The 15,117-nt window shown below is 34.4% G+C and overlaps 2 protein-coding genes across 2 annotated transcripts; both read left to right on the top strand.

Moving 5' to 3' along the window:
- The first annotated feature begins 8,208 nt into the window (after positions 1-8,208).
- LOC132631873 (uncharacterized) lies at positions 8,209-9,917 on the top strand. The gene has a single exon (XM_060347586.1). It carries the CDS (start codon positions 8,421-8,423, stop codon positions 9,774-9,776), a length of 1,356 nt encoding a protein of 451 aa, XP_060203569.1. The 5' UTR covers positions 8,209-8,420; the 3' UTR covers positions 9,777-9,917.
- Positions 9,918-12,288: 2,371 nt separating this feature from the next.
- Positions 12,289-14,076, top strand: LOC132631149 (uncharacterized). Its single transcript, XM_060346748.1, has one exon. It carries the CDS (start codon positions 12,289-12,291, stop codon positions 14,074-14,076), a length of 1,788 nt encoding a protein of 595 aa, XP_060202731.1.
- Positions 14,077-15,117: the final 1,041 nt, after the last annotated feature.

Raw genomic sequence — 15,117 nt, 5'->3', positions numbered from 1 at the left:
GAACTAGGCTTAGGTGGGACTTGAGCATGGGAAGGCAAAGCATTCAAAACAAAGGCTAACTAAATAACACAGAGCAGAGTTCAGTTTCCAGTTTGAACCACTAGATATTTCAAGATATGAAGGTTAGGAAAGTCATCTAAAACATTTAAAAGGCAAAGGAAATAGCAGATTAGGTGATCATTTAATGGTACAGGATCATGATCAATTTTAACAAGCCATGACATTATGCCAACACAGCCTGAACACTTAATACTAACACATTGAAACCATTACTAACTCATTTGATCAGACAACATCTAGATCTCCCTAATCAGTTCTAACAAGACAACATATAAATTATGATTAACTAGAGCACAATCAAAATATAATACACACTTAGCATAGATAGACTAGCCCAAAATAGCTCCTAATGCATGTTTAACTAAACAGGCTAAACTAATAACTAAATCATGCTTAACTGGAACAAATTAGGCTATGACAACACATAAGACATATTTAATCGAATAGGACTAAGCTAAGTTGATATACGGGACTAAACAATCTAAGCTAAGAAAGACTAACATATAAAACAGGATTAATTATTAAACCAGACTAATACAGGAAAATATGTTTAGCTAACTAAACTAGCACATAAACACATATACATACAGATAACTTAAAACTAAAAAGAAATGCGAAATGAACGGAAAGGGGAATTACGCACCTTCTTCGGGTGCAGCAAAGTGGGTGCGGGGTCTCCGATACACACTCGAACACTACAATCTCCGAGTTTGCACGCACTCGGATTCAAAACAGTAACAGAGCAAGAAGAGAAAAAAAATGTATAGTATTTTGGATCAATATCAAGAAATATTGTGACTGCTGAAAACTAATATTTCCTAGGGGGATTTTTGGGCGGCTAAAAACTTCCTCCAAATGAATTAATAAGCGATTATTTATAGGAAACGTCTAGGGTTTTTTGGGGTTCAAAGATTGGGCGGGATTTTAAGACGAATTCTTTTCAAATCATAACGTTAGGAGGCTTTGTTATGTCATCGATCAGAAACAAAGAAGAAGGAGACAAAACCCATTAAAACCTTGTACCCAAAAAATGAAAAGGAATTGATAAAGAAAATATTTGAACTCGCAAATGACAAAAACTCATTAAGGGTTTTCAGATCGGAAAGAAAAAAGAAAAAGAAAACAGAGAGAGGAAACTCGCCTCTTCAACGTTGACCCTGATGATGGGAAGGTACAAAGCATTAATTTCTATTCCCGAATTGGCCATGCATGGACTGCGGGAGCAAAAGAAGTCTGTAACTTCGCCATTTTTGGTCGAGGAGAGAGAGGAGGAGAAAGGAGAAAGAAAGAGGAGGGTGCGGCAGATCTGTTCTCTGTAGGGTTTAGATGATGAATGAATTAAAACAAATGGGCCGGGTTGGGTAGGCTTTAAACGGGTAATGGGCTGATTGTTGTTTGGGCTGGACGTTAACATGGACTGATTGGGCTCGGATTTGGATAGCCAATGGGCTGTATTGCTGAAGCCCCTTTGGGATTTTATCTAGGAAAAATTTTGGGCTCAGTTCTTGGACTGAAAATACCTTCCTTCGTATATTTCTTTAGGCTTCCAAAATTAACGCGTGCTAAAATACTACTCAATATAAAGACATATTTATTAAATAAGATTACACAATATCGTAATAATCGCGTGATAATATTTATGAAGTTTAGAAAATAAGTAACCAGATAAATGCGATGCATTTGCATAAAATGATAAATAAAATGCTAAAAGTGATCATGACGATTATGATATTGAATGATGGCAATATAATAATAACAATAATAGTAGTAGTAATAATCATAATAATGATGGCGGCAATAATAGTGATAATAACCGACGACTATAGTCGGATAATGGAAAACAACGATATTAGTAGAGGCTACTTTGTACTAAAATATTAATCGTTATTCTTAAACTATCAAAATATTAGAAGCGCAAAGGAATGTTTCGGAGGAAAGGCGGGACAAAATTGGGTGTCAACAACATTAATTATAAATCTCTCCGTTTTAATTTGTTTGTTTTCTTTTCTTAGTATATTTTAAAAAGTATACCTCTTTCCTAATTTGGCAACTCTTTAATTCCAACATTTCACATGACATATTTAAAATCACAAGATTAAAGAATATTTGATACATTGTCATATCATTAATTTAAAACCATAAGATTCAAGGCTTTATTTACGTTCTTCAACTCCGTGTCCTGTAAAAGTAAGGCAAACAAATTGAATCAGATAGAGTATATATTTTAAACGCATTTCGATAATACGGTATCTTGAGATGAATTTGCAGTTCGTCCAAGAGGACATCCATTACTGGCGTGTAATGCAATGTGGTAGTGCAATATCTTGAGGTAAAACTTGATCGCCCGAGAAGTATATCATTCATATATCTTTATTGCAAATGGAAGACCAATAAGGTAATAGTGCATGCATGCATATATATATCGTGTGTGGCCATATTCCTTACTACATTGCTAGACCATGATCTTGTCGGCTTAAGTGGAATAATGTGACTTCGGAAGGTCATGTGTTCCAAACATCACATAACCATGGTTTGATGTTTAAGGTTGAGTTGACAAAGGTCGATTAAGATTTATGGATTGTTTTAAAATATGACCACAATTTTTTTCATCAACCCGGAACAATCTCTTTTTGAGAAAGTTAAAGTGTTTTTTTTTTTAAACAAAGTTTTTGGTAATATAGGCCAAGTGGGACAAGTTTAAAAAATGTGCTTACATTATTTAAAATATCTTATATATATTTTGACTATTCTAAGTTGTATGGTAATTCATAAACGTAAGCCCAATTATACTATGGTAATTGGATATTGAGTTATGCATTTTATGATTTTGGTGGATCTAGTGAGGCGGTAAGTGTAGGTTGGACAACCCTTTAGGGTTTCCATATTTATAGCTATTTCCGTCCTCTAACCCTTATATAAGACACATATTTGGCTCCATCGGATGATCAATTGAGACATACTAAAAGGTGTGAGGTTGCTATACGATTGACGTCGTCAAAATGAGATAGGGTATAGAGGAGAAGACGTAGTCCATCTATAGTCCAATATCGCTCAAATAGACTCGCTGGTCAATCCTACTAACCTTTATTTATTTTGTGACCTATCATCATGTTTGTTCTAAGAATATATTATGTTAATTATCGAATAAATACTACTCTTTTATTTTAAAGAAAAACTCGCTTACACTAATTATTTACATCAAATGATATAAAATTATATTATTAAGTAATAGTAATAAATTGAAATGAGAATCCATACTATTTCATCTCAACACATGTCATATCACAATCATCAATAAACATCACACATGAATAAGTTTTCTGCCTAGGTTCAAATAAAACAATTAAACATGCAAAGATAAGATTGTATACGGTAAAAACCGGGTACGTGTTAAACCGGTGGGACCGAGGCCGAGGGAAGAAAGGGACAAGAACGTGCATGAAGGCTCCCGTTCTGAACCGGAGAAACGCTTGGATCGGAGCAAAGGAAGGGCATCATTTGGTCCGGGAGATCCGTTGCGCGGTTGCCACGCGTCGATGACGTCCTGCTATGTTCAACTGTCAATCGTACGGGTGTCAGACCGTACGGTCTACCTAATCCAACCTAACCCAACTCAGAGCTTTTTCATCATTATTTTATTATTCATGTTGTGTGAAGCCCATGGGGCACTACTATAAATAAGAGGCATTGTCCTCCTCTTTGGGGGTTGGCTTCTACATTACCAAGAACTCTTGTAATAGCAAAGTATACAAATCTCCCTCTCAATATATCAGATTCGATCTATATTTATTGTGCTTATTTCTTACGTTTCCTAAATCAAATAACGTTTATGTATTAGTAGATACACAAGTTTATAGCAAACCATTGATCATCAATTGCTCCTTTATAGCATATTCATATATTTCTTTTCTCTATTGAATAAGGTCAAGATATAACCACATATCCTATACCTCACTTACAATTTTAATTGATTATCCAAAATCGGGGTAAACAAAGATGTCAAACTTTTGGTGTAAATTAAACCATCAATTTTTATGTTTAAAACAAAAATTGAGTATGTGAAATACATAAATAATAGAGATTATATTTTTCTATAGTTTAATTTTTTAATTATAAATATGATTGAAAAGGCGTGACTTCTCAAACAATGATATCGAAACTCCTGTGTGTATTCGCCTAACCAGAGAAATGGGTAGAGATTTGAAGAATGGGATAGGCAACAAGCGTTGCAAGTGAAATATGAAGTATATATTGTATATAGAACATTATGCAGGAAATTGCATGCACTAACAGTGCTTATAATCGTACTTTATGAGAGTGCAGATGAAAATTTTATGATTTGCCTACCATATTAGAGGGGTTAAAATAATTGAATATAAAACTTATCTTCAAACTTCACCTTATTTTTACTTTAGAGGACGATCAAAAGTTTTTTTTTTTTTTTTTTTTGGCTTTAGAAAGGAAAAAGAATAAGGTCAATTTACATAACTATTCTTCATGAAAGATTCAACTAGTGTGTATAATTTTTTTGACATTTTAAAAATATATGCAATTACTCAACTTATTTTTAACCGTCAATTTTAAGATATATGTGATTGCCATTCATTATAATTTAAGATGTAGGTGGTTCATTATTTCATAAATTATATTCCTTGCTTAGATAAGACTTGTTTAAAGCACTGATGTATATTTTCAAGTTAGAGCCTATATAGATTTGCTTATTTCAAGTGCTTTTATGCCAAAATAGCTTTTAAGTTTTCTTGAAGTGTTTGAGTAAAATAAAAGTATTTTTAAGCATTAATTTTTAAGTCAAAATTAAAAAAATAAATCAAAAGTCATAAATTATTATTATGCTCATAAGCCATAAGTTATAAGCCCATCAAAACAAGTTCTTAATTTCTTGTTTTTCAGTCACACACCTACCACTCTATACTATCTTACTTTTTGAGTTACTTTAATATTTAAGGCTCAATAAAAGTGTATTAAAAGAATGATGAGTAAGAAAATTCAAGTCACAATTCAACCTTAGAATTACGAGATCAACTCTTTCAATTTGGAGTAATAAAAAAATGTATCCCAGCCATTTTTCTTTTACTCTAATTGGGAGCAGGTTTGAAAAAGAATTGGACCATATCTGAGTGCACTGTGAATGATCATTCTTTCAGAGCAACTACTTATCATTACCTTGGTAAAATAGCCTCACCAAGCGTCCAGAACCAAAATAACCCAAAAAAAAAGGGTATGAATCAAAATATCTCAGAAAAAAAAAACAGGTACAAAAGTACCTTATAACGCATGAAAATCATGCGTTAAAGGACTTAACGGAGACGGACCCGTTAAGTCCTTTAACTTATGATTTTCATGCGTTAAAGGTTTGTCTTTTTTTTTTTTTTTTTAATTTCTTTCTTTCTTTTCTTTCTTTCTTTCTTTCTTTCACACTTTTTTACATACTTTAGCCATAGATTAATCATGCTTCGAGACTTCAAAACTTGAATATTTTATATAGAACCCTATTTATTTTTGTGCGATTAATAAGGTAGGCTCAACACAACAAGGATACACAAAACTTCGGATTGTCGTTTTAGTGGTTGAAAAGTGCTCGAAGTCCATTTTTGTTTGAAGACTTGTTGTCATTAGCTTTAAGTTATTTATGTTTTAGGGTTACACATTATTTTTATATTAATGTGTAACTTTATTTTGACAATTTCACAAATAAATAAATTAACAATTAATAAAAAATTAACAAATTAATAATCCATAATCAATTAACAATTATTAATTCACAATCAATTATTTCTGTGTATTTTTTTTTTTTTTGCGTTATACCTTTCAACACCCAACTAATTGGAGTCCGCAACTTAAATAACTTCAAAAGTGGGTTTGGGTACCAAAATAATCCATTAACGAATAACAAACAATAAGTTAAATCCCGAATAACGAATAATAAACTAAATCTCGAATAACGAACGATAAACTAAATCCTGAATAACAAACGATAAGCTAAATCCTTAGTTTTGGATTGAACGTCATTAACAGAATTTCCGAAAAGGATTAGTTAGTTAACATAATTTTTTGACGAAGGATTAGTTAGTTAATATAAAATTTTGTTCGTTATTACTTTAACTACATGAGTTAAGTAAATTATAATCAACAATACATTATCATGGATTATTCAAAATAACTAATTAAATCCTCCATAACTTATCCTAGTTAAGTAAGTTCTAATTAGAGAATTTTTTTAGTTAATTTCAAGAATAATGAATAATTTAGTATTTACAAATACGACACCTCCATGGATCTCCGTTAATTATTTGTAAATTATGTCATTGTTAATATATTTATTTCTGAAATTGTTTTTCCCATGTTAATTACTTGTTTATCCCATGTTAATCGTTAAATAAATTAGTTCATTTTTTTACTAATAATATCTTCTCAACGCTCCCGCCGAGGTTTGATCCCTGGTGGATGAGATTAAAAAAAATCAAAAGCCAAAGGCTTTACCACCATGCCAAGTTGGTTAAAGTAACAATGTAGACACTCTTATTATTTTGTATGTTCACTAATGCTATCTAACTTGTTTTCTTAAATTGAATTTGGAACCTTGAAATTGACATTGAAAACATCATTATCACGGGATTATGGAATTGAAATATATTTTTCGCCATTAGATTTAAAAAAGAAATAAATGAAAATTGCGCACGAATTTGGGGGAAAATTGAAATTGAATGGGATAATTGACGTTTTCGAAAATTCGGGGCGGCCGAACAGCCTTGCGGCAGTTCAGACGCATAGATCTTGAAAAAATACAAAAAATCAAAAAAAAAAAAAAATTTGCATCAAATGGACATCCGAGCGCAAATTTATGACCATTTAAAATTTCACCAACTTACAAATAAATTAGTGCGCAAAAGGTTTTTTAATGGGTTATTTTGGTACCCAAATCCACTTTTTGGGTTATTTAAGTCGCAGACTCCAATTAGTTGGGGGTGGAAGGGTATAACGCAAAAAAAAAAAAAAAAATTACACATAAATAATTGATCATGAATTGATGTTTTGTTAATTGATTATAAAAATAAAGTTATAATCACTAAAAATAAAGTTACGCATTAATATAAAATAATGTGTAACCCTAAAACATAAATAACTTAAAGCTAATGACAACAAGTCTTCAAACAAAAATGGACTTCGAGCACTTTTCAACCACTAAAACGACAATCCGAAGTTTTGTGTATCCTTGTTGTGTTGAGCCTACCTTATTAATCGCACAAAAATAAATAGGGTTTTATATAAAATATTCAAGTTTTGAAGTCTCGAAGCATGATTAATCTATGGCTAAAGTATTTAAAAAAGTGTGAAAGAAAGGAAGAAAGAAAGGAAGAAATTAAAAAAAAAAAGACAAACCTTTAACGCATGAAAATCATGCGTTAAAAGTACTTTTGTACCTGTTTTTTTTCTGAGGTATTTTGGTTCATACCCTTTTTTTTGGGGTTATTTTGGTTCCGGACTCCCTCACCAACCAGTTAATCATACACAAGCCCCTTTCCGGGCCAAGAGATTTTTGGTAGTACCAAATAAATTCACTTAGTCTTAAAATTCTTAATCAATAAATTAGGCTAAATGATCAACAACAACAACAACAACAAAAGAAAAAAAGGAGCATCTCTCCCTTAACAATTAACATGGGGCAATTCGCACGATTGCCCCTATTTTGGGGTGGTCTTTAATTTTGCTCCTCAAATTATTGGTCTTTAATTTTTTCCCTTCGCTTAAAAAGTAATCGAAAATATCCGAGGTTTTGAGTTCGGACCCCAGTTCAGTAAAAAAACACAAAATTCGCAAGACAAATGTTTCGCAAAAGTTATATCTTAAGACATAACTTAAGGCAAAGGTTATGCCTTATAAAGCACAACTTAGTTATTTCTTAAGAGATAACTAAGTTCGGTCTTATAAGACACAATTTGCCTTAAGACATAACTGAATTCTGTCTTATAAGACGGAACTTTATTTTGTGAAATTATTTTTTTAGTGAGCACAAAACTTCGAATAGTTTTAGCTACTTTTTTAGGACTTAGGTGATGGATAAAAATTAAACACCGGCGCCTTTGAAAGCCAATATATTCCGCGCAAAAAAATGATTAACATGACCCAAAAGACAAATGCCACACGCTAGTCCATAACGTGGAGTCCAAAATAAGGCAAGTCCAAGACCCAAAAAAGAAGAACAACGACACTGCCCAAATGAATAACGTTGTTGACCCGAACGGAATAACGTTGTTCCTTTGAGATCTCCATCCTCTTTACTTACACAATTGAGGATCACTAGTAACTCTCAAAAACTAACTCCATTTACATAACTGATCATGCCCAATTTATCATCTTTACTGCTACTTTTATCATCCAATCTCTTTCTGCAATCAACACTAGCTCTCTCACTCACTCTTTTACTCCATTTCCTTAACATTCCCTCATTTTTCCTCTCTGGTCTCTTCACTTATGTCCATCCAGATGATGTTACGCCCAACAATGGTGGTGTTAGAGCAGCCATTCGTAGACCAGGTACTAATGATTCTGAACTCATCAAACCAAGAAAGAAATCTAAGGAAAGATTTGAGTTTGATGAGAATAAAGCTCAGATCTTTAGGCTAAAGCTTAGTGATGGTCATCTTCAAACAAGGATTTATTTTAAGGAATTTAGGGGTTGTTTTAATTCTATTGTTGTTTCTCTTTCTTGTTTGTTGCTTCATAGATTGTTGAAGGAATCCGAGGAGTCTGGTGTGTTAAAGAATGGTTCTTTTATTCCTGTTTTGTTAGGATTTGTGGCTGTTTGTAGGGTTTCTGTTTTGATTCTAAAGGTTTCTTTTGAAAGATCTGCATCTAAGCTGGCTGAGAAGCACTTGGGTGTTGTTTTAGGGGTTTTTGGTTTTGTTTTGGCGCTTGCGTTTGTACATGGGGTTGTTCCTAAATGGATTCTTGATGTTCATTTTGAACAAGTTCATGGGTTTGAGAAGTTGTTTATTGCAGTTTTTATGGGCTGCGTTTCGTGTTTTTTGTATATGCCAGCAGTCAGAATTGCTCATGCTTTTTGGCTTGGAACTGACCAGCTTCGTTGCAATTTGCCTATTATTTCTTGTGGATGGTTTGCGCGATTGCTTCTTCATGCTAACTATTTGTTCATGGTTTTGACCTCAATGCTTTGGGTAAAACCGTTTGCTGACTTGCTACTTATTGATCAAGATAAGGCGTCTGTTGAACATGTTAGGGAGTTGGTTGGAAATGTGGGTATGCAGAAGTCGGAATTCAGTAGATTTAGGGTGTGGTGTTTGTTGGTTTCGGGCCTATTGCAGATTGTATCTTTGCGTGCAAACGTGCAGATGTACTTGAACGAAGCGGTATTGTGTTGGTACCAGAGACTGCACGCTAGCAAAGTTCCTGACTTAGCTTATAGTAGGGCCAAGGTGTTCTTGCACAATCACTTTGTATGCCTTGTGGTTCTGCAATTCTTTTTGCCCGCAACAATGGTACTTCTCTTCCTTGGCTTGTCTCAACTTGGGGATGATTTGCTTACTAATTTCCAAGGGATATGTAGCCTCTTTCCTTGTTCGATGCTAGACAAAGAGGTGGCTTTGTTTATGGCCTGGTGGGTTCTCTTTGTTTGGACAATATATTCTTCAGCCACACTTGCTCTCTTTAGACAGGGAATCTTGTATGTCTCTTGATCTATTGTTTACTCAACTCACATTAGGTAGCCAAGGTCTCTGTTTTTATGAGCTTTTCCACAAATTTGTCACATTGTAACAATACCCTTCAAATGTTCTTTTTTCCTCTCATAATATATCCTTCCACTATGAGTTGCAATTTTGTGATCGACTTCTGAAATTTTTATATAATATTATTTTATTTTCTCGTCTATTTTTTTTACCTTATGATGTCTGAAAAGAGCACATTATGTAATTTTTATGCCAGATAGCTTTAGTTATTTAAAGTGTTGTGTTTGATGCCAACTTAATAGATTGTATGCGCTGCTCCTAGCTCAAGGCTCTAGAACTTACTATAATAATTTCTGCATTCTTTATTTTCTTATAAAAAAAAAAAAAAAACAAACAAAAAAACCGAAGGCTCTAGGGCTCAGTAGCTAAGGATGAAACAAAGTGCTCAAATGATCAAATTTAAGATCCTTTGTGGTAACAGTTTGAACCGTGGCTTGATATTTCACTCAGAACTTGTGACCTTGCCTTAACATTTACATGCTTTATGTGCATGCACTTTTAGTTCTGGATTAATCACTAAGAATCTCCAGCATAATCAAAGATGTCACCAACAATTTATATTTTGCAGAGGATGATTCATTTGTATATTGTAGAATACAAAAAGCAGGCTTATTCTGTGTGTATATTTCTATTGGTCATCTCATGGGAATATGTAGAACAGTTAGCGTGGCACCTTGGCCTGGCTAATTTGGCAGTAAATTATACCTTTCCAGTCAATGTTGCTTTGTGAATTCTAAATAGATTTTACTGGCGCAGGAAAAAGAATTAAATGAATCTGTTTTAATTGCAATCATATGACTCCTGTAAATTCAATGCTCAGCACTTAAGAATCTAATGCAATTAAAAGTTGCACAGTGGTACCAAGTTCAAAATTAGTATAAATTATATAGTTCATTACTTCATTTTCATGTGTTTTGTTATGGCTGCGAAGTTAAACACTATTTCACAATATTGAGATTAGACAGTTGGATCTCTTCCGCAGATGATTGTTACTCACTTAGTAAACTGTGACCACACTATTTTAAAAAATTAGTAGTTCAAAATTAGTAAAAATTAAATAGTTCATTACTTCATCTGGATGTCTTTTGTTATGGCTAAAGTTACCAGTTTCAAAAAAAATAAAAAATGTCTTTTGTTATGGCTGCGAAGTTAAACGCTATTTCACAATATTGATATTAGACAGTTGGATCTCTTCTGCAGATCACCTTAATCCTTGTGCTCATAGCTATATATGAAACTGTGACCACACTATTTTAGAAACAACTATGCCTCAGTCTCAAACAAGTTGGGGTCGGCTATATGAATTCTCACTGTTCCATTTAAGCTCAACTCATGTCATCAAAACTGTGACCACACTATATTTCTTGAATTTTAGATACTGTCTGTATGTTGTTAATAGTCTGTCTGTTTGTTAGCAGCCCTAGTGTTTTGCTGGCTATGCGAGAACCTCATGTTAGAGTAGATATTGGTCCACCTTCACTTGCTTTGAGATCAAGCCTTGTCTAGACACATTAAAATCATGCTTAAAAATAAAATTCTGATTTCTTTCCTATGGTGCAATCTATATATCTTATGTTACCAGAATTGTAGTCAAGAAGTATAATTCAAAAGTTAGTTAGTTAATATCCAGGTCAGCAAGTTAGTTAGAGGCTTTGATGCAGTCGGTTAGCATTAACTGTCCATTAGCTGTCATTTCCATTTGTTAGTTGAGGATATTTCCATTGTATTCATTAGCTATAAATCATTGTATTGGACAGAGAAATGATCATCAATATACAACATAACATTTCTTCTTCAATCTTTACTCTCTTCTCTATCCTATCTTCTTTTCTATTCTAGTAACTGCCATTCTCGAGTTCTAAACTCCTGAATCAGTACTCAAACCTCGAATTCTCCATTGAATTCCTGCATTTGAGTAACATTGGTATCAGAGCAATCAGTTCCTTGGACCAAAATGACGAAATCAACTCGAGCAAATGAGAATTCCACAAGTGAAGTAGGTGAGCTGCGTGAAATGATGCAACAAATGTTGACATAAATGAATGCTAAAATGAATACTCTAGCTGGAGAAGTTTCATCATTGAAAAAACTGGATGAAGTAGTCCTAGCAATGAGGGAACAGTTGGCAAATCCTGGAGTTAATACGAGGGACAAATCTCCCATGGTGAGGGAGGAGATTCCAGAAGTTAATGCAAGACAATCTGATGGACCTGCAAGGCAGTTTGAAGGTGGGAGACAATATGAAGGAACTTCAAGGCAATTTGAAGGTGTGAGGCAATTTGAGGGTGTTAGACAATTTGAAGCAACAAGACCAATTGATGAAAGGTCACAAAGAGAAAGAAGTGCCAACAGTTTCTCAAATCACAATTCTCAGTTTTCAAGATGGTCAAAATTGGAATTCCTAAGATTTTCTGGTGAAGATCTTAGATCTTGGTTATTCAGAATTGAATAATTTTTTCAGATGGATAATATTCCTATGGAGGAAAGAATAGGTATTGCATCAATGCAATTTGAAGGAGAGGCAGTGCAATGGCATCTGTCCTACATGGAGTACAGGCAATATTTGCAACCTCCATCATGGACTGAATATGTCATGGCTTTGATGGACTATGATGACCTAATGGAGGAACTCAAGAAGGTAACACAAACTGGCAATGTAAAGGACTATCAAGCTGCTTTTGAGAAAAATTTGACAAGAGTTAACCTATCTCAGGAAAATGCTATTAGTTGTTTTCTTGGAGGGTTAAAACATGAGCTTAATATGGCTGTGAAGTTAACTAACCCCAAGACATTATCTGAAGTATACAAGACTGCAAGAATGCAAGAAGCTTATCTTGCAGCCATCAGAATGGGTGGCACAGGAGTCCAAGTTCAGCCTGCAAATAGGAGGTATACAGATCACAGGTTTTCATCTAAACCTCCATTATTATCAACTCCTGCAACTGGTAATGCAGTGCCATATAAAGGGATAAATAGAAGAACATTGAGTGTGGAGGAAATGAATGAAAAGAGGGCCAAAGGACTGTGTTATTTCTGTAATGAGAAATATACTCCTGGTCATAAGTGCAAGAATTTGAAACAATTATATTTGTTAGAGTTGGAGGAAACCATACCAGTAGTAGAAGAACCCATAGAAGATGAAGTGATGAAAGTGGAGGATCAAGGGTTGGAAGTGCAAGCTCACAGTTTACAACAAATGGAGATATCAGTACATGCACTAAATGGCACACTTGGATATAGAACTATGAGAGTAACTGGTTATCATGCCAAGAAACCATTACACATTTTAATAGCTACTGGAAGTTCTCACAATTTTATTGATCCTAGTGTTGTCATGAAGTTGGGTTGCACTATCAAACCTACTATACCAGATGTAGTATCTGCAACTAATGGAAATGCTATGAGAGTGGACAAAATGTGTACCATTTCCTGGTTACTACAAGGGGTTGAATTTTTAGCTGACTTTTTGCTATTACCCTTGGGATCTTGCAGTGTAGTTCTAGGGGTTCGGTGGCTTTTGACATTGGGTGATATCAAGATGAATTTCAAGAAACTAACTATGGAATTCTGGTACAAAGGAAGGAAACATTGCCTCAGGGGAGCTGGCACTCAAATCACTTCACCAGGAGCTGGGAAATTGGCTAAAGCTTCAGGTAATCAAGCTGAACTATGCATGATACAAGTTGTTCCATCCATGAGCAGTGGTATGCAGTGGTATGCTATAGAAACTAAGGCTAATCCAACTATTGATATTAGATTACTAGATCTATTATCTGAGTTTAAACTACTATTTGAGGAACCTAAGCAACTTCCTCCATCCAGAGGTGTCTTTGACCATAGAATAGTGTTAAAAAATGGTACTGAACCAATAAATAAGAGACCATATAGGTACCCCTCTGTTAAGAAGGATATCATTGAAGAGTTAGTGCAACAAATGTTAGATCAAGGCATCATACAACCTAGTTGCAGCCCATTTGCTTCTCCTGTGGTGTTAGTGGGAAAAAAAGATGGTTCATGGAGAATGTGTGTTGACTATAGAGACCTCAACAAATTCACTGTAAAGAATAAATTTCCTATTCCCATTGTAGAGGACCTATTGGATGAATTGGAGGGTTCTAAAATCTTTTCTAAGATTGATCTAAGGTCAGGATATCACCAACTGAGAATGGCAATAGAGGATGTGCCCAAAACAACTTTTAGAACACATTCAAGACATTTTGAATACCTGGTCATGCCTTTTGGCATTTGAAATGCTCCTGCAACTTTTCAAGGTCTTATGAACACTGTTTTTCATCAATTTTTTAGGAAGTTTGTACTAGTTTTCTTTGATGACATATTGATATATAGCAAATCTATGGAGGATCATTTGAGCCATCTCAGATGTGTGTAAGAGATGCAGAAACACCAACTTTTTGCTAAGGAAAGTAAGTGTTTCTTTGGGGTTCAAAGAATTGAATACTTAGGCCACTTTATTACTCAAGAGGGTGTTTCCACTGATCCTCAAAAGATTCAAGCAGTCAGGAAATAGCCAGTTCCTGCTACCATTAAACAGCTAATGGGATTTTTGGGTTTAGCGGGTTACTATAGGAGATTCATTCAAGGATTTGGGATTATAGGTAAACCTTTGACTGATTTGCTAAAGAAGGATAAGTTCCAATGGCCAGATGCTGCTACTAGTGCATTTGAGAAGCTGAAGTTGATGCTCACTCAGTCTCCAATTCTAGCATTGCCTGATGCAAACAAGGTGTTTATTGTAGAAACTGATGCAAGTAGATATGGGATTGGTGCAGTCCTAATGCAAGAGGGACATCCTATTGACTTCATTAGTAAGGCCCCATCTCCTAGACATGTTGCATTGTCTGTTTATGACAGAGAGTTACTAGCTATTGTACAAGCTGTCACCAAGTGGTCCCAGTATTTGCTTGGTCAAAAGTTTATTATCAGAACTGATCAAAAGGCATTGCAGTTCTTGATGGAGCAAAAGTTGCATACAAACTCTCAACTATCTTGGCTCACTAAACTGATGCCATTTGATTACACAATTGAGTATAAGCAAGGGGTGGAAAACAAAGTTGCTGAATTTCGACCTTGCTTTGAGTCGTCAGGCTAGTATTAATTTCTGACCGCACGGAATCTCCATAGCCAATTTTCCATTTTTGATAGAAGGTGCTGTCTTTGCTACTTGCCAGCAGAAGGAAAGGAAGAAGCAAAAGCTTTTGCATGTAGTCACTCACATTCGACTTGCATGTGTTAAGCATATAACCTTTCATCACATTCAGTCGACTTTCAA

The sequence above is a fragment of the Lycium barbarum genome, chromosome 3 (assembly GCF_019175385.1).
Source record: "Lycium barbarum isolate Lr01 chromosome 3, ASM1917538v2, whole genome shotgun sequence".
Lineage (NCBI taxonomy): Eukaryota > Viridiplantae > Streptophyta > Magnoliopsida > Solanales > Solanaceae > Lycium > Lycium barbarum.
Note: the sequence above shows the minus strand (reverse complement) of the source record. Positions and strands in the feature narration are given on the sequence as shown.